Source organism: Sphaerodactylus townsendi, linkage group LG12 (genome assembly GCF_021028975.2).
Source record: "Sphaerodactylus townsendi isolate TG3544 linkage group LG12, MPM_Stown_v2.3, whole genome shotgun sequence".
Taxonomy (NCBI): Eukaryota; Metazoa; Chordata; class Lepidosauria; order Squamata; family Sphaerodactylidae; genus Sphaerodactylus; species Sphaerodactylus townsendi.
Genome location: NC_059436.1, coordinates 33,375,380 through 33,395,566, shown reverse-complemented (window position 1 = coordinate 33,395,566; position 20,187 = coordinate 33,375,380). Strand labels below are relative to the sequence as shown.

Below are 20,187 nucleotides of genomic sequence, written 5' to 3'. Positions count from 1 at the left end.
AGTGCATGAAAGAGATCAAAATGTCTTCCTTCTGTTCCTACGCAAATGGCGCCAAAAAATTTAAAACCAAGAAAATACATCAATATTTTGTTAGCTGTTATTCGCTACCTTCTGGTCGCTCTTTAATAGTAGTAGTAGTAACTTCATTTTTAGCCAGTCATTCTCACCGAGACTTGAAGTGGATTACAAAACAAGAAAAAAACCATTCAAACAACAAAGATCTTCAATAAGCAAAACAATGGAATGGGGCAGGGCTGAAGAACTGGGGAACAATTAAAGCAAGCAAAAGCTATCAGATTTGATGTCTCATACTGAAGAAATGGTTACAAAGGTCAACAAATAGAATTGCAGCAAAAGGGGTGATATGTACAATAAACATTGCAAGATATCACAATGTTATCCTTTATAGATAGGATATCCAAGTGGGGTCTGGAGATCTCCTGGAATTACAGCTGATCTCTAGACAACAAAGATCAGATCCCCTGAAAAAATGGCTGCTTGGAAGAGTGGAGGCTAAAGACCCCCTGCTAAGGTCCCCCTCCTTCCAAATACTGCCCTTCCTAGGCTCCACCCCCCAAATATCCAGGAATTTCCCACCTCTATTTGCATAGGCAACTTACTCAGCTGATCCATTTTAACGGCATCCTATTCCCTCTATAAGAATACCCTCCTGAACATATCTGCTTTGTACATTCTGCACACCAATATAAGCACAGGACCTTCCAGATAAGACTCAGGCAGGCCATTCCATATTGTGAGAGCCACCACAAGAGAATGCATATGAACAGGCAGCTGCTAATTTTAGCAGTTGCTAATTTTATCTGCCCAGCCGTTACATCAGTTTGTAACCTGATGAAGCTGCCAGGTCTTGCCTCAACCCACTGTTTGAGAATCAGGTGCAATTTAAATGTGATGCTGGTGGGAAGTGTTGCAATAGCAGTGTGAACTCAGCACTGACATAAATGCCACTTTTGGGTGAGTGGCCGTGGCACGTGGGCTCCCCCAGCCCTCCCTAATCTTCCAATGTCTCTCCCAAGAATTTGCATGTGGAACCATGGACTTTGGAAGCACAGTGAGAGTCATGAAAAGGCCAGGTTGACCTGGACTTGTGACTGGACTCCCAGTGGATTCCTGGCCACCAGGCAGTGGGGTATGAGGGCCAGAGCCACAGTATTCAAGAGGAGAGCCCAAATCCATGAGGGGGCTCTGACGTTGCCATGTGTGTCCATGTGGGCTCAGAATGATCTGAGCTTGGAAACCCTAACCACAGTGATGGAAGGCTGACGCCTGCACAGGCATGGGAACAATCAAATTCTCATGTCCAGTCCCCTTGGCTGGACTCTCTGACAGAATTTTTGGCCTGCCAGAGAGCAACTCATTCCAACAATTATCAGCTGCACAACTTTTACTGGTAGCAGGAGTTCCAAGCTTAGAAGATATTTTTGCCCCCTTCCTTCAAGGTAGTCCCTTTACACTGTTCAAAAGTAGATGGACCCCAGAGAAACTCCAGCAAATCATTGGTAGTTGTCCAAACAGTTCTCCTCCTGAGGGGCACTCTGCCTATGGGAGGATGCCCTCTCCCACCCTGCCTGAGTGGCCTGTTGTGTGGCTTGCTTGCCACTGCCACAACACCCTCCAACACTTGCTCCCAGGGATGTCCTTCCCAGCACTGTTGTCCACTGAGTGGGAGCACCTGGAGGGCGTCATGAGTGACTGGAGTCCGCCTCCCAGGTGAATCACTGGATGGAGCATCTGTCCGCCACTCTCTCAAAAGCCTCACCTTGAAGCTTTGCTTGGTATGGGGTGGGTGCTGGCTGAGGAGCTGGGTCAGATGGAGGGGGTCTTAGACACCCTATTCCGCTCTCTGCAGGCCCCTGCAGCATCAGCCCCTCTTTCCCCACCAACATGCCTTCTGGATTTGTCCGGAGGGGTTGCCTTCGCCATCCCTTGAGGTGGTTAGATCCCCATTGGCCCATTTGCTGTCCCCTGCACCGACACCAGCCCCTGTGCTTTTTAAGGATATACCTGCCCCTGGGGGGGATTCCCCCACTCCATCCTCTGGTGGCCTCCTTCGGAGCCACATTGGGCCCATCCCTTCCCCTCTCATTTGCCTGGTTCCTCGCCTTGCCCACCCCAGCTGCATCTTGCTCTTTCCTGATCCTGAGCCTCTGGCCATAGCACAGCTAACTGCTTAGGAAGCAGTTAGCTGTGCCATTGCTGTGCCGTCCCTGGGCACGGTGCAGCTTCCTCTCCCTCTGGATTGCACTGTCCAAGACTAACATTGTTCCAATGGCCAGTGTCTCATTTAAATTGGGCTATCAGCTGCTACAAGTGCAATGTTGTACTCTGTTCAACATAAACAACCAAGGAGATGTGGGAATTAACTCACCACATCCTCCTGGATCATTTTTATGTTGAATATTCCACTGGGTTCTGCCGCGGGTAAGAAAATGGCAGGCTCCACATTACAAAAAGGTGAGTTTTGCTAATAGCCACCCAGAGCAATATGAATGCTACTTTTTCAAAGTTCTGTGTTTCCTAGTGCAGGGCAGGCTGTTTTTTGTTTTTTACAAAAGTGGCACTTAAATAAGGATCTCTGGCAGCAAGAGAGAATCCATACTCTTTTAAACTGTGGCCATGAATGCTGCAACTCCTGCCACAGCACGCATGACCACACTTAGATCTTTGTGTTGAACAGAGTATAGCATGCCAAAGAGTCATATTCTAGGCAGGCTTTGCACTGATATGCTAGCAGTGCAGTGCTCCAATTCGAACAAGACATAGGGTGTCTGCGGTGGTGCAAAGTTAAATCCATCAGCATCATGTTTAAATCAGCCTTCACAGACCTACACTTATTGGCAGACTTCTTGCTCTGCTTGTGTTTTAACCCTGGAAGGAGACTCTGTCTTCTCCTACTGGTCTTCTTTGACTTTGTCAATCACTCCGCAGTTGATGCAGCAATCTGTAGCTATCAGTCATTCATTACAAAGCGATCTACTTTTTATAGAACTTGCCACAAAAGATAGGTCTTGAAAAAGGTACAGGAAGAATGATCTATTGAACAAGTCCACACTTTCATAGCTCATAAATTAAAAGATACAGTTTTTTAAAAAGTAGATATCTGAATAGGGCTCTTGCCAACCCTATTTTAAAATGTGAAGTTTTTTTAGCTAGGTATTTATGAAATTAGCAGAGGCAGACACAAGTACACAGGAGCAGAACTGTATGGCAGCTAGATGTGCTTTTGGCTGTGTCAGCACCAGAGTGTTCTGTTGTAATCTCCCTATAAAATTATCCTTATGTAGCACATGGTTTCTGAGCACTGTGCATTAAACCCATGAAAACAAAGAGGAGACTTATTCCTCTCACCACAAGGGCTGAGCAATCCATGGTTTTTAAACAACCCAAATCTATGCATAGGAAGATATAGTCCTGGTTTGTACATTTCTAAATATTCAAATCAGAGAGAAAAGATACATCTGAAGGCAGAACTCTAGAGGAAATACTAAATGGGCAGTTATGTGTAAATTAAAAAGTTGAACATGTTAATGAAAATGTTCTTATGTTCTTAATATATTGTCGAAGGCTTTCACAGCCGGATTCAACTGGTTGTGGTGGGTTTTCCAGGCTGTGTGGCCGTGGTCTGGTAGATCTTGTTCCTAACATTTCGCCTGCATCTGTGGCTGGCATCTTCAGAGGTGTTTCACAGAGAAAAGACTGTTTCTCTGTCTGGGCCAGATGTTTCAGACAGACTTTTCTCTGTGATACACCTCTGAAGATGCCAGCCACACAGCCCAGAAAACCCACCACAACCAGTTAATGAAAATAGCTGGATATTTGGATATGCACATTTTTAAAAAACAACTCTTGGAAAAACATTGGCTTAGACTGAAGAAAATATGAATTTTGTCCCAATTACTTTTGCTAGCAAGGCACAATAGCAAAACTAATTCCTATTCAAGAGGTGTCAGCTTTCACATTTTAAAAAAGGCATACATGACTAAAGGAAAGTTTGAAGGATGGTACACGTAAGTTCTACATGGCATCCAGTCCTTTGAAATGTAGGCATACTTTGTGCTACAGCATAATTTACTACACTTCTAACTTCAAGACCATCTGTGAAATTCCTTAAGATCACTGGAAAAAAATGGCTTATTCCTTAATCTCATGATTGAGAAGCAGAATACATGCTTCCACTTGCAGAGAAATATCCCTATTGGTGATGTAGTTGAGCATTAAAAAGAGCAGGGCAGGCTCAAAACATTCTGTTCAGAAAAACTAAATGACACCTCCCCTCTCATTAATTAACATGAGGCACAATCCCAGGCAAAACTTTCTGGTACAAGTCCCATTGAAATTAATGGGAATTCTATGGCTCACTCCCATTCATCATCTATTCTGCCATCCTTCACTTTCAGTTGCCAAAAGCAATTATCTCTCATTTCCCTGTCATAAAAAGTAGACAATCTACACTCTAAATCTACTGTCGGTTTTCAGGAGTGAAAGACAGGAGGACCATGTCTGTCTCCCTCCTTAAACCCGAACGTAGAAATGCAAGGCTTTCTTTTTGATCAACGTGTGGCACAGCTTGCCACTAAACAGGATTGCAAACACACAATGTTGCACCATTCAGGGCTGAGCATAGATATTGCTTGGCTGGAGCCATATGACTTGTGCATGGACACTGAATACTACAAGAGTTGCAGCTCTTGCTTCCCTACAAGCTGCTGCTGCAACAAATTTCTGATAGGAGCCCCAAGTAGCATCAACACGCTGAGTCAAGGCAGAGTTTGGTGGAGAAGATTCTCCAGTTGTCTCCGTTCCCATTCAGTCCCCACCAGTGCTGGCTTTTGCTGCAGGCTCCTCGTTCCCAGAGCCGCCGAACTTGAGGGCAAGAACTATTGCCAGGATGAGGAGGATAGCCCCAACCACCACAGCCGCCAGGATGATCTTGCATTTCCTGTTCTTCCAGCGCTGCTGTAAGGCTATCTGGTGTGTGGTCTTGCTGAAGGCAGAACTCTAGAGGGAAACAGCAAATGGACACATATCCATTAGAATGCATATTCTACAGCCTTGAGATCCCAGTAGCTTCCTAGCTATGCTATTAATTAGGCCCAGCAAACTTCCCACTATTCTCAGACAATTTACCATTCTCCTTTAAAGGGAATGTGCAGATTTGTAACCTGGTTTAGTGAGGACTCTGACATACTGAGCATTCCCACTTCCATTTTTTTAAAAGTAGGTTCTCACTATTAATGATTAGGGAAATAGATTGGGGAACTCACTCATAATACCTTTTTTAGCCCTGTAAACTTCAATATCCACTTCTCAAAAAAACCAAAAGCTTATGGTGGTTATGGCTGCAATGAGGCGATTGAAACAGTATAGGTGGTACCTATTGAAATCTCTCAAGCCAGAAGGGTGGCTGAATACTATTGCCAGGAGTCAGAATGTGAGGCTTTAGTGCCTTCATAGTGTAGTGGTTAAGAGTGGTAGATCTAATCTGGAGAACTGGGTTTGATTCCCCACTCCTCCACATGAGTAGCAGACTCTAATCTGGTGAGCCAGGTTTGTTTCCCCACTCCTGTACACGACACCTGCTGGGTGATCTTGGACTAGTCACAGTTTTCTCAGAACTCTCTCAGCCCTACCCACTTTACAGAGTGTCTGTTTTGATGAGGGGAAGGAGTTTGTAAGCCGCTTTGAGACTCCTTATGGTTGAGAAAAGTGGAGTATAAATCCAAACTCTTCTTCCCCTCCCACCTGGCAAAACCAGAATAAATTCTGCAAGACAAGCTGTCTAGCTGCTCTGTCCTTGTGACTTTTCTAAAAGGCCTATAGCGGTTGGGTGAACATTGTTTTTACTGACTACTGTTTATGATAATGTCATTTTAAATTGTGCTTTATTGTTGCGGTTCATGACATTAGTTTAAATACATAATTTTTGTTGGAAGGAAGGAAAGCCTAGAAGGAAAGAAGGAAGGAAGATTATGCAAATACTCTCCATTTGCCTAAATTTTCTTACAGAACTTTCTTACAAAACAGGATCGGCTGGTGCTGACTTCAATTTTTTTTTTTTGCCCTAGCAGTGTCTGATGAAATCTAAGGAGGTGAGGGAGGGCACCGAACAACATGAGCAGGCAATACAGTGTATATATTTTACCATTTCCTTAACTAGCAGAGAACTAGATTATGCTAGTATAATCACAGGCATGCATCCTTTTTGAAGACTGCAGAGTGCAGCTTCGTCTGGAACAGCATTTTAGCGCCTGCTCAATCCTCTCCTCAAAACAACCCCCAAGCAAGCCCCAGAATCCTGCTAGCTTGCCAACTGCTATTTCAGGCTTTGTAAGGAAGAGGAATTCCTGACCTGCATGATCCAGGATAGCCTGATCTACTCAGATCTGAGAAGCTAATCAAGGTCAGTCTGGATTAACATTTAAGGAAAACCATGAAGGAAATCTAGATTCATTACTCAGAGGCAGGCAACAGCAAATAATCTCTGCCAATGTTTTGCTTTGAAAACCCTACAGGGTTACCCTAAGTCAGATGTAACTCACCACCATTTTCCCCTGCCAAGGAAGGAGAATACCCACAGTGTTTTGTGCCTCTTGGACTGTGGCTCTTTGGAAAAGCAAACTATTTGAGAAGTGAAGACCATCTAGGGTGTTGTGGGTTTTCCGGGCTGCATGGCTGTGTTCCAGTAGCATTTTCTCCTGACATTTCGCCTGCATCTGTGGCTGGCGTCTTCAGAGGATCTGTGGTTTGTTAGCCTGTAGCCTGGAGTGGTTTCCTCTTCTGTCCTTTTTTTTTTAACCCAGAGTCAAGGGAAAACCTGGAAATTCCCTAATTTCAAATGCAATTAATATAAATGTATGTAAAGATCTTATGAGTGATGGAAAAACTGAGAATGTCAGCAGAAACCCAGCACAGGGAGTTAAGTCTACCAGGACAGAAAGACTCACCAGAACAGAAAAGCATCGCTCTTGCTTTTATATTCTGCCTTTTATATTCTGCCTTTGATTGCCTGGGAAATGAGAGCATCAGTGGCTTTTCTGGCCATTACACAACCTCTAAGTATTTGACATCCACTCGAATGCCCTGATATACTTCTGCTTTGTCTCTCCCAAGTCAGGAGAAAATGCTACTGGAACACGGGCGTACAACCTGGAAAACCCACAATACCCTAGTGATTCCGCTCATGAAAGCCTCCAATAATAAATACGAAGTCTATCTACTTCTGCTTTCTTTGGGGATGTGGGTGAGAGTTCTGGCAACCAACCTGCCACAATGCTGTTTTTGAAAGCAGCTACGTACCGGCCACTGTCGAATGCCAGCCCACCCACTCTCTATCCTAGTACCTCGTTTCGGAGCTTCTCTGCTCTTTCATCCAGGTCGCTCAGTTTGCCATCACGATCCAGCACCTTGCTGTAGTTTTCCAACATGATCTGAGTCACTTCCTCGGTCTCCTTCTGGCACTGCTCTAAATGGTTTTCCCCCTGCAACGAGAAGAAAAGAGAAAGGATGGTTCAGGGAGCAGGATTTCAGTCTCCAGTGCCACTCGAGGACAGAATGTGCGTGCAAAACCACAATGGCCCAGAGATGGTTGTTATCATTAACTCTTTGGCCAGTTATGCAGTAATGAGGGAGGGCAGCTCAGGGTCATTGGTCTGTCGCCCTTTTCAGCGGACTGCTTTGTGGAACCAGGAATCTGCTTGGCTGTGAGCAGGAACAAACAGAGCAGCCTTTGACAGTATGTGCAAGCAGACATAATTTAAGCAATGAGGATGCTGTGGAGGTATGCACACTATACCCTGTATAGGTTCAAGCCTGGGACACCGAGACCGTATGTTTTCAGCACAAACAGGCTGTGCGTGACTCTGATTGGCCGCAACCCACAATGTCACCAAATTATCTTTCCTCCATCCCTGAAGCAGTTCATCAGCAATTTATAATCATTTTTGCATATTGAACTGAAAGGATGAGTGTATATTTTACTGGTTAATGGTATGTGCAACTTTTCAGACTTTGAAACAAAAGGGCAGACAACGGAATCTACGTTCACATTGTCAGTAAGTGAATCAAGTTGCATTGTGAAACTGAGAACCTGTTGGAAGTCGACCCACGTGGTCAGCGCAAGAACGAGACGAGACGCGGAGATAACATCTGGTGGAGATCGCCAGCAGCGGGAGCGCGGAGGTCCGTGTTCCTAGCGAGTCTCCCGCGTGCTGGTTCCTGGCACCTTTTATTGTGATTCTATCGGGGGGCGTGTAGGAGGGAGGAACGGAGGGAGTTCCGGGAGAGCGGGAGGTCGGGAGATCATCATGTGATGCATGATCTCACCTGGCTACGTGCGGAGAGGCGCGTAAGCGTCTGAGCCTAATCCTCACCTGGGGGCAAGACCATTGTCCCTGCGCCCGGTGACTGAGCCAGACAGTTCATGACCCGTGACTCATAGGGGGATGAGGAGTGGGGGTGCGGTGCGACCAGAAGGCCGTAGGAGCGTAGGTGTTCCAGCGCTCGACCACGGTGCTGCTGGGTCAGCGGTGCACTACTACACCTGTTGGAAGTAAATTTGCTGCAACAACCAGTTTCATGGTTTCATCAGCCAAATTGCTGGCTTCCTGATGCTGAATAGGTGGACTGCTGAGGAGCCTCTTCAGAAAGCACACAGCCGGACAAGGAATTGGGAAGCAGTCTGCCACTTTCCATTAAAAAAATAGACACCATTCTCATTTCCCTTCTAGAGCAAACAACCTGGCGGCACGTGTGTTATTTGTTCGGAGGTTTTAGAAACCATAAAGTGTTTAGAAGTTCCGGCTTTCATACTCAATGGGCACAATCCTGAACAGGTCTAATCAAAAGCAAGCCCCCTTTTTTAGTCAATGTGGCTTACTCCCAGAAAACTGTTTTCAGGATGGCAGCCATAATTACTCCTGGTCCTTTCTCTAAAGCAGGGGTAGGGAACCTTTAACACTCAAAGAGCCATTTGGACCCGTTTTCCACGGGAAAAGAAAACACTTGGAGCCGCAAATAATTTTCGACGTTTAAAAGAAAGATAACACTATATATATACATAGAGGTTTTTTTTTACCTTTTACTCTTCTCATTCTGAGAAGCGCATGGATGTGCCTGCCCTGCTGCCTGCAGGGCGGGCAAGGATGGGGTCGGTGGCTTGGCTCATGGAGCCACAGTGCAAGGGCAGAAGAGCCGCATGCGGCTCTCGAGCCGCAGGTTCCCTACCACTGCTCTAAAGTCATCGCTTTTACACTAAAAATGAAGGGATTGTTTAATAAGCATATTGTTTATTTAAGGACAGGGGTCATTATACATGATTTAAGACTTCTAAACTTAAAAAATAAGTGTTCTCATTCAGCGTACAAATTTCTGATTCTAACAATTCGTAGGGAATTAAATACAGGAATAACCAGTGGCTTGGTGACAGATTACAGGCAGTTCTGTTTGTGGGTTTCAAGGAGATCACTGATTTTCCAGAAACACGTTTGAAACCACTCCTGGAAATCTGGAAGCAAGGAAGGCAGGCTTTGGCCCTGTGCTCAAGGATTCCTTGACAGGCTAATTTATACCCCCAAAAAAACCCCTTCCTTGAAGGTAGGAAGTTCAAAAATTATCCCACTGACAGCCACCTCAGGAAAAGGCAACACAATTCAGAAGAAAGGGAAGTCGGCCTGGAATTTTTTTTCCTATCCTGCTGTGATTCAAACACCCCACAGGAATCATTTTTCCATGAGGGAAAACAGGATTCAAATCAAATTCCAATCCATCAGCCAAATAGCTGGCTTCCTGCTGGTGAATAGGTTGACTACTGAGGAACCTCTTCAGAAAGCCAAGCCAAAAACAGCACGGAGCACAAAGTCTGGGTCACTTTAAATGCCACTTTTTTTCTCAGAGGTGGCTGGCGACCAAACTGCCTTGATCTCTCATCTCAGGCCAAGCAAGCACTAGGGACAACTTCCAAGAAAGGGTGGACGTGGAATATAACTACATGGATGCGCTCAGGGAAGAGACTCCCCGCTTGAAGCCACGGGATCTGCAATCTTTAACATTCCAGAAGAATATCAAAGATTTGAAGAATGCAAACCCACAAGGAACAGGATGCTGACCTAGGAATGAACGGCATGGAATACATCACTGCCAGTACCTGAAAGGGTATTTCATGCTGCTTTTCCCCCACCCCCCATGACTGAGAGGATCCTTGAACAAGAAACCAACTTTCTGGCACAAACCATTCATTCCTTCCCCCAAATTCATTAACAGAAATGAACATAACACCAGTGTACACCTGCTTCCACCTCCCTCCCTAATTCTCACCTCAAATTTTAGATTGTAATTACCTTGATTGTAAGATTCTCTGGAAAGTGTCATGCACACTGCTGGCAACAAAAAAAAGTAAACAAGCAACAAAGCTTGGGGGTGACCAGTTTTGTTTCCAGAATAAGTATAAAAGAGCAGCAGTGGCGTACTGGTTAAGTCAGAGCAGGTGTACTCTAATCTGGAGGAATCGGGTTTGATTCCCTGCTCTGCAGCTTGAGCTGTGGAGGTTTATCTGGAGAATTCAGATTAGCCTGTGCACTCCAACATATGCCAGCTAGGTGACCTTGGGCTAGTCACAGTTCTTCTGAGCTTTCTCAGCCCCATCTACCTCACAGGGTGTTTGTTATGAGGGGGGAAGGGTAAGGAGTTTTAAAGCCCCTTTGAGTCTCCTTACAGGAGAGAAATCCAACTCTTCTTCTTCTGTATTTGTGTGATAAGCCACAAAGCCAAAATTCCACAAAGATCTTTGAAGGTCTGGTATGGAATCAATAGCGTTAATATCTGCTCACATATCTTTTCATCCATTCCAGACGTACAGCTTTATTGAATGTAGCAAATAGAACTATTGCATATGTGTAGAGAGGGGCACTCATAAGTGCCGACAGTCAATTCCTCAGACTCGGCATTACTTTTGACATTCGATCTGGAGTGCCTACCACTATTTCAAGGCACTGTTCTGCCTGCCACTGCTGGTTGATTGACAAGTCTTTTTCTCTGGTTGGGGATCATCAAGATATGAGTTTTTAGACAGGTCTGCACTGTAAAGAGATTACTTGCCCTCTCCGGAAATCTTCTTTTTTTTTGGAAGGAGTCAGACACCAAAAAATAAGTCTTGCAGGAGAGCAGTCTTCTGCCAGTAAGTTATCTGACACTTTAAGTCAGCCTTGGCCAAATTGATCTTGAATGCTACTGTTTACTTTTAAGTTCCCATCCACAGCAAAGCCCACAATGCATTAAGAAATACAATTATAGCTCTCTCCTGTTGAACCTCAGTACCTCATCCCACTCTACCACAAGCATTATTTTGGTTACAAGTTTGAGTTTACTTGTGAGGAAAATGTAGAAATGTTGACATGGAAATGATCCTTCTCAGCACGATGATCCAGTTGCACTACTTCAGTTTGTAATTAATGGAAAATGACAGCAAGAAACCCCAAAATCCTGCCATTTAGCACAGAGCAGGCTTCCCACAAAGTCTGCTTAGTCCAATATCAACAGACCACATCATGGTCTTTGGTAGATGTTACCCAGAAGCATAGAGATGGTTGTGCACTACCCTCTTCTCTTTTTTCTTGTCAATCACACACACTTTGCTTCCAGAAGTGGCAAGAAGGTTAACTGAAATTGGCTAGCTTCTCCTTGCAGTTATTGTTTGCAGAGTTCTCTTCGGAGACTCAGAAAGAGAGAGAGGATAACCTCTTGTGACTCTGCTTGCCAGGGAATCCCAACTAGATCTGTATGATATATCTTTTGGCTGAAAGGACTGATTTCTCTTTGGATTGGTGCTTGTTTTGAACCACCACCCCCGCCCCCCAGTTTCCTAGTGTGCTTATACATTGGACAGCTGTATTAACACTCCAATGCATCTGATGAAGTGAGTTTATGCTGGGATAGAAACTGGAACAAATTTTGTGGTGTTGAACTCTGATTGTATTTTGCTGCTACAAAGTATCTTGGCTATCCATCTTGAACTTTCCTCTTGGGCTGGGATGAAGAATGCAGTCTGTTCTATGGATGAGCTGGTTCCCATCCACTTGACAAACATATTTTCCTGTACACTCCTCTCTCCATCTGGTTGAGGAAGCCTTAGTCTGGGCTGCCTTCTTTTGCTCCACTGAGATCAACTTGGGGTCTCTTTTCGACATCCCTCTCCCTAGAAAGAATCACTTGCACTTGCTAATCTCCCTGCTCCCTACAAAGATATAGACTATTTATTGTTGAGTCTATTATTGTTATCGTTGTGTTTGCTGCCTGATATTGTTTTCAATTCTTTTATTATGGTTATGTATTCCACAACCATAAATGGAATGCAATGGTATTCCAGCTGGCTGGTTCTCCCTGGTCCCCTCTCTTGTTATTTTTGCTTTCTTGTGTGGTCCTATGCTTACAACTATTTCATTCCTCACCCCACCTCAAATGATAGACAAAATAAGGGCACTGGGACTTGGTAGGGAACTTGTGTTCTAAGACATCATGTAAGCCATGATGAGCCCATCCAATGGGGAAGGGTTGCCTATAAGTTTAATAAAGGCCATTGCTTTCACATCCTGCATGTGAGCTCCCAAAGGCATCTGGTGGGCCACTACGAGTAGCAGAGTGCTGGATAGGTGGACTCTGGTCTGATCCAGCAGGCTCTTCCTTATGTTTTTATGTTTTAATAAATAAACAAATGTTTTGTCCAAAAAATGTTAGTATCTGTTTCTCATTTGTGTCTATGGATTCGTTTATCATATGAATGTTGTAAGCCACTCCTAGTGCATTACAGAGAATGCACACATATATTTTATAAACAAATTTCCTGTTGGGAGTGCTAAGACTCCTGGATGATCTCCTCTGGATGGCCCAAGATCTCGCTTGCCAACAGGAGAGGAAAGTCATTAGGAGAAATTTCCCAATGTGCCAGGAAGTATTTAGTGGTTCAAGTGTTGGACTTCCTGCAGGCAGGCAGGACGGATCTGCAAACAGATGGAGATGTTTACTACAGCTAGCCAAGCTCCTATTGTTTATTTAATGTGGAGTGCTGAAAAAAAAAGATTTCACATGACAAACAGGTCAAGAAGCTAGTTGAGGAAAAAGGTTTCCAACAGCCTAAATGCAAAACAGAACACAACAAAAATTCTACAGATTCTTATGTGCTTATAGGTGTTATGTGTTGGCATTAACTAAAAATAAGCAAATCATTTATAGTTCTTCCACAAATCAAAACTCTTTTTAATGCAGGGAAGCTATCAAGGCACTAAACCTCAAACGCAACCTCCTGCATACTCACAGACCAGTTTCCTTGATAAGCCATGCTTCCCTTTGCCCTGGAGTTGAGTAGGCATCCACGTTGTTGTTATTACAGCTATGGATACTGTGGACTGCCAAAAAATGGTTTCTAGATCAAATCAAACCCGAACTGGCCCTAGCAGCTAAAATGACTAGACCAAGACTATTATATTTTGGTCACATTATGAGAAGACAAGAGTCACTAGAAAAGACAATAATACTAGGAAATGTTGAAGGCAGCAGGAAAAGAGGAAGACCTATGAGATGGATTGACTTTATAAAGCAAGCTGCAGGCCCTCAGTTTGCAAGACATCGATTCACAGAGTCACCGTGAGTCAGAAGCAACTTGACGGCAGTTAACACACACATACAAAAGGATCTCTGGACACATTTCCAGGGAAAATGAAACAAAAGTCCCAGTTGAAAACTTTCAATAGGAACGTATCCTTCTTTCTTCTGCTTCTACTCTTGATTTGGTTCCCTGGGCAATTCAGCTCACACCTAGCTCCAAACTGCGAGTCTAAGTCCAGCCACCAGTCTTTCTACGGGAACATATTTAATTGGCTTTGTGCTTTTTTGTGCGGTTTTATAGGTTTAAAGCATGACTGATTGTGGGTTTAATGTATTTGCTTTGTGTCTTCGTTGTACTATTGCTGCAGGTATATCCTAGTGCAGCTAATAAATGTCTGAAATAAATCAAACCATGAGTCTCTCACAGTCAGCCATTGAGGGTGCCATTCCCTGTATTCCATATTCCATCTCTGGAGCTTACACTCACTGTGTAGCCGCCCTGAAGTGCTGCGATGCTGAATTTGTAATGATTTTTTTAGTTAAGGTTGGAGTGTCTGTTTTGGAACAGTTTTAATTGAATTTTTCAACATAACTGTGTTTTTACTGATCTGTTCACCACCCAGCGCCCAGGCTTAGGGGATGGGGTGGTATATCAAAAGTAACAAATAAATAAATAAACAACTGTGCAAAATTATTAATATGAGAGATGCAGTTAAGCGATTTGGGTGCAAAGTATTGAGCCTAAGACAAGCAATCCAGAAGGACAGAATCAGAGCAACACGTACAAGTCTCAAGAGCATTGTTGATTTATTGTCAGGGCTATTGTAAATGGTATTGTTACTACATTTAGTCCTACTGTATTATTATGTTATTGTTAATTTATTGTGTTGTGCACTGCCCTGAGCCCTCCAGGGGAGGGTGGTATATAAATTAAATATCTAATCTAACCTAATCTAATAGTCATTTGCTCAGTTTAAATGCCCCTCCAATAAGCATTCGGGCCAGCAACCCATTCCAGGACAAGGCAGAGAAACAAGAGGCCAGGAAGGGGACTGGCTGATTGGCAGAGCACATGCGTTGCTTGCAAGAGATTCCAGGTTCAGTCTCCAGTGACAAGAAGGGCATCAGAGAAATAGAAAGACTTCCGCCAGAGACCTTAAAGAGGAGCTGGCAGCCAGAGAAGATGCATGGATAAGGCAGCTTCATAGGCCCATAGAGATCACATCTCTCATTCCCCTGAGACCACCAGCCCTCACATTTGGCAGAGACTGTTTGGTGTAGAGTTAGCGAGCCAGACGGGTATCTCAGAGACCTGGTTTCCAACCCCCGCTCTAATATGAAAGCTCACAGGGTGACCTGGGGCATACCTCACAGTTTGATGTGAATGTAAAATGGAGGCAGGGGACCAATTTACGCTGCTCTGAGCTTCTACGAGAAAGGCTGGGATAAAAATATACTAAATAAATATGTACTGAACAAGCCCATTGTCTTTACAGAAGTAAGCTTAGAGGAGGGAGACGGCATTTGCCCCTTCTCCAGGCAGTCTGCATCCAATCCCCCAGGGCCTTAGGCAACCCTTCCCCTCTCAGTCTTAGTGCTCCAGCTGCACTATTTATGCCACACTTTTCTCCCTGAGAACACAAAGCAACTTACAGCTTCATTCTCCTCTCCTCCAAGTTATTCTCACAACAACAGCCATGTGAGATAGGTTGAGGGAAAACCACTGGTTCAAGGTCAGCCATATAGCTTCTATGACATAGTAGGGATTTGATCCTGATACCATCTCCACAGTACCTTTAATTAAGACCAACCAAATGACATGTGCAAACTTTTGAGTTCACTAGAACCCTTACTTAAGCGAAATGTTTATATATATATAAATGTTTATATATATAAGCATTGTGCTGGGAGCAAAGGAGGGTGTGCTACAGCCCCACTAAAGCCCATTGCAAGGGAAGTTGCTTCCTCTTCCACCCTTTCCTAGGGCCCACCTTTGCTGCTAGTCTTTGCTGCTGGGCTTTGCTGCTAGTCTTAAATAATTGGCTACGGGTTCATTGTTGGACGTTCGAACCCTTAGCCAATTATTTATGGTAAGATGTCTGTCTGTCTGTCTGGATAGATCTGGATAGATCTAGACAGACAGACAGACAGACAGACAGACAGACAGACAGACAGACAGACAGACAGACAGACAGACAGTGTTTAAAAAAAGAGGACGGAAAGTCCTTAGGACGTTATAGTGAGTCCTGATCATGCTGCTTTAAAGGATGTTGGCTTCTAGTTACACCCAGCTCTTTTGGGCAAGAGTCACTTAAAAAATTCAACTCCACAGACAATAACAAATTCCAGCAGCTGTCTCCAGTTACTCTCTAAACTCTAACCACTGCAGAATCCCAGCTGTAATCATACCAGTTTATTGTATAGGAGATTGTAAAATTACTATATGATGATGCATAGAAAGTGTCATGCACCATAAAATGTACAACAATTTATTAAAGTTATCACTGTATTGTGTTTGTAGAGGAAAGTGTATGGAAAAGATACATATCTTCATCAGCCTCATTAAAAATCAACTAGCCAAGACTGATTTTACACAGACAAAGAGATGAACCGTGCAATACTACACAGAGTTACACCCTTCTGAACCCACTGACTTCAATTATCTTAGAAGAGTATAATTCTGTTTAGGATTGCACTACAATCTTAATAACATTTTCCAGGGAGTAAGCCCCATTGAAGACAATGAGACTTACTTTCAAGTAGAACCAGCTAAGGATTGCACTGATAGAGAATGGGCTGTGAGCATCTGTGCATCAGAGGAGTCTGCCCCAAAGGCTTTGCTTTAATGAATTCAGGTGCCACAAGACTTTTGTTTTGTTTTTGTGGCATTAAACTGGAATGTGTAGCAGAGGAAACTAAAACCCACATCCTTCCTTCAAGACTGCAAGATATTGCATCTGAAAGCTAACATACAAACTTCTACAGAGATGTACACCTTGCTCTCAAAGCTAGATCATCTTTAAAAGGTCACCGAAAGTAGGTATCACCTACTAGCTAATAGTGATCATCCATGAAATTCAACTCCCATGAACGCACAACATGGCTGGTTTCAATCCCTCCCCATCTGCAATCTGTAGAGAACACTGACCTGCCCTACAGGGTTGTTGTAAGGCAGTGGTTCTCAAACTTTTCTAAGTGGGATCTACTTCTAATTTAATGTACCTTTTTGGACCCACTTGCAAATAAACTCTATGTTATTTCCCCTCTCCTCAACATGAAATACAGGGATTTCACATCCATTAACTCCTAACAAGTGGGTATTTTATGTTTTCACTTCTGCTGATTATAAAGATTCAGGATTACTCAGCAACAGGCTAGATCTCAGGGTCATTTTACGCATTTACCATCAACCCTCCCAGCTCAACCTCTTCCTCACTCCTGACCTTGCAACCAACCTGCAAGAGAGTAATGAATCACAATTTGAGAACCAGTGTTATAAGAATTTCTGAGACAAGATTAAAAAAAATCAAAAGAATCTTGTGGCATCTTAACCACTGACTGATTTATTGTGATGGAAGTTTTTGTGGCTCACAGTCAGTGGTGGATTCAAATAATTTAACAACTGGTTGTTTACAGCACCATTTTAACAACCAGTTCTGCCAAAGTGGTGCAAACCGGCTGAATCCCACCACTGCTCTACCATTTGATCCATTCAGAGAGCTCTAACAGGCAAAAGGTTGGTTGTGGTGGGTTTTCTGGGCTGTGTGGCCGTGGTCTGGTAGATCTTGTTCCTAACGTTTCACCTGCATCTGTGGCGGGCATCTTCAGAGGTATAGCACAGAGAGAAGTCTATTAAACACTGTGTCCAGATAACAGACTTCCCTCTGTGATACACCTCTGAAGATGCCAGCCACAGATGCAGGTCAAATGTTAGGAACAAGATCTACCTGACCATGGCCACACAGCCTGGAAAACCCACAACAATCAGTTAAATCTGGCCATGAAAGCCTTCAACAATACACAGGCAAAAGGTTCTCCCCCAACTAATAAGTTGATTGGATGCCAAAGGATTCTCTTTTTTCTTCTTCACTGCAACCCTTGACCCAACTTCTGCTCTGGAATCTGAGCCATTCTGACGTATGCGAAAGAGCCACAGAGGTCCCAGGTTAAAGCCTCAGCTTCTCAAAAGAGTCTCAACAGGAGAGGGATCTCAGTAGGAGGTCAGGCAGAACGGCTGCCAGTCAAAATAAACAATCTAGAGGTCTAGTTCTGAGCCAGAGCACATTCTTGAAGTCCAGAAGGCACAGGGACAGCAGCGCTGAGGCTGATAAGCTGCAGGAGAGTGCCCAGAGGTTACCAATGGATGGTCAAACCCTGGAGCCAAAAAACACCCTCTTCACTAGACTTAGGCAGATTTTCACATTTACCCCAAAAGGGCTCAGTACTGTTGATAACCTCATGGACTGTAGTCCCTGAGAAGGGGTACAACCGGGCAGCCTATCCTTGCCCCCTCCCCCTCCTCAGATGACCCCAATAAGTACTCATTTCCCGGACAAAGGGAGGGTTGACAGGAAAAGTCCCTGCCCCCTGGCTGTCACCACACTGGCATGTGTTGCCGGGGTTTCCCAGCAGAAGAGAAAGACAGAGAACATGCTTCCTCCAGGGCAAGGGCATGGAAGAGAAGATCAAGAACCCCGAAGGTCAGGAAAGGGCAGGAGTGGAGGGAGTCAGTCGATCACCTTTCCAGTCGCTTACGCGACCCTGGCCCTGGAAAGGGCTCCATTCAGTCGATATGGGGTGTTCATTCAACTGGTGCACCAACACCTGGATGAGTCCAGATCCCGCGCATCAGCTCAGCGCTTGGCAAGCGGGCACTTTCCCCCTCCAGTCTCCCGGCGGGTGGATTGGCAACAGCCCCCCCACCCCACCCCACCCCAGCTTGCAGCGCTGCCCCCGGGGCGCCCCCTGGCGGTTGTCCTGTGCCTGCCCCAGTCTCATCCAAGCCGCCAGCGGGCAAAACGCGGCACCGGTTGGGCATTCCTGCCGCCGCTCGCCGCCAGTCCAGCGCCTGCCCTCCCTTACCATGGTCGGGACTGTGAGTGGGCGCCGAAGTCACTTCGGTTCCGCGAAGGCAGGACGGGTCGGAGCCGGCGTGGGGCTCTTGTGGGCTGGCGGCGCCGCCGTCTTCCTGCTCTCCCCCCGCGAGCTCCCCCAGCCCGGCCAGAGGCAGGCAGGCGCCTGGCTGTCCCAGAAAGGCAGCGAGCGGGCCGGAGGTCCCCTCTCCAGCGCCCTGCTCCTTCCGTCGAGGAGGCTTCAAGCCCCGGCCCTGGGCGAACTTTCGCTTTCCTCGCCCCCTGGCTGAGACAGCCTCCGCCGAGCTCAGCGGCGCCGGGGCCAAGAGCACTGGGGACGGACGGCCCACGGCCCCGAGGCGCCCCAAGCCCCTGGGCGTGGCTGGCTGGAGGGGGGGTGGGCCCACGCCACGGAGCTGCCAGGGGGGCAGGCAGGGGAGTGCGGGACTTAGGGCCCGGCTTCCCCCAGCCCAGCTGGAAGGTCCCTGGCAGGGTCAGCCTGTGCCGAATTACTCCAAACGGATCCCATTGGTTTGAGTTGCTTGGGGTCACTCTGCATGCCAGCGGGCTGTCAGTAACCATGGACCAGTCGGCCTGCCTCACAGGGCTGGGGGGGGGGGGGATTCGCATCCACTCTCCATGGCTGCCTTCCCCATAGAATCACCTACCTGGCCATTTCTGTGGCTCCATCGCTGCCCTTCTCTTCCTTCAGTTTCCTCCTTAAAACCCAATTTTCCTATGAAAGGTTAATTCCTACTTCATCATTAGCGTACATCACCTGCAAAAAAGGAAAGGATCTTGAAATCTTCTATAAGATAGAATGAACAAACAGGAATGAACAAACCCTGCTGGTTTGGGTACCAACGACCCTGACTTCGCAGTCTGAAGCCAAAGTGGGGCCAGACCAGAAGGAAGAGAGGGAAGCAGGCAGGAGAGTCAACTGATGAAGCACTTGGGGTTGCCTTCAAGACAGCTGGGGGCTCCCTTTCTTCTTTGTGGTGCCAAGTTGGACACTTTCGCATATGCAGAATAATGCAATTTCAATCCATTTCCAATGCACTATAACAATTATTTGCTAGTGGATTTTGCTATTTCGCACAGTAAAATCCAGCTGCAGAGTGCATTGAAAGTGGATTGAAAGTGCATTATTCTGTATGTGCAAAAGTGCCCCAAGAGACCAACCCTGGTCATATCTGAAGCCCAGGATGGAAATATGCAGGTGAAAGGACACCCATAGGAATAAAGTTGGGGGAAGGGGGGCTCAAGTTCCACCAGGGATTTTCAGGGCAACACCCCCACCCACCTACTAACCAAATCCTCTGTTTTGCCAAGAGCATCCCAGTTGTGATCAAAACAGATATACAAACATAATTTTCCTCTGCAGGCCAGCCTAGAGTTTTTCATTTTCTCCTTTACTCTGTCTAGCCATGATAAGCCATATAACAATGGTGTTTATTTTACTTATCAATACATCTAATTCTCACCAAATCTCTTTTATGAC

At 45.4% G+C, this 20,187-nt stretch overlaps 1 protein-coding gene across 1 annotated transcript; it reads right to left on the bottom strand.

Annotated features, from left to right (window-relative positions):
* Window positions 1-90: 90 nt before the first annotated feature.
* On the bottom strand, window positions 91-19,052 carry VAMP5 (vesicle associated membrane protein 5). Its single transcript, XM_048512721.1, has 3 exons — window positions 18,697-19,052; window positions 7,362-7,499; window positions 91-5,019 (listed from the first exon to the last, which is right to left on the bottom strand). Exons 1-3 carry the CDS (start codon window positions 18,697-18,699, stop codon window positions 4,828-4,830), a joined length of 333 nt encoding a protein of 110 aa, XP_048368678.1. The 5' UTR covers window positions 18,700-19,052; the 3' UTR covers window positions 91-4,827.
* Between the last annotated feature and the right edge of the window lie 1,135 nt (window positions 19,053-20,187).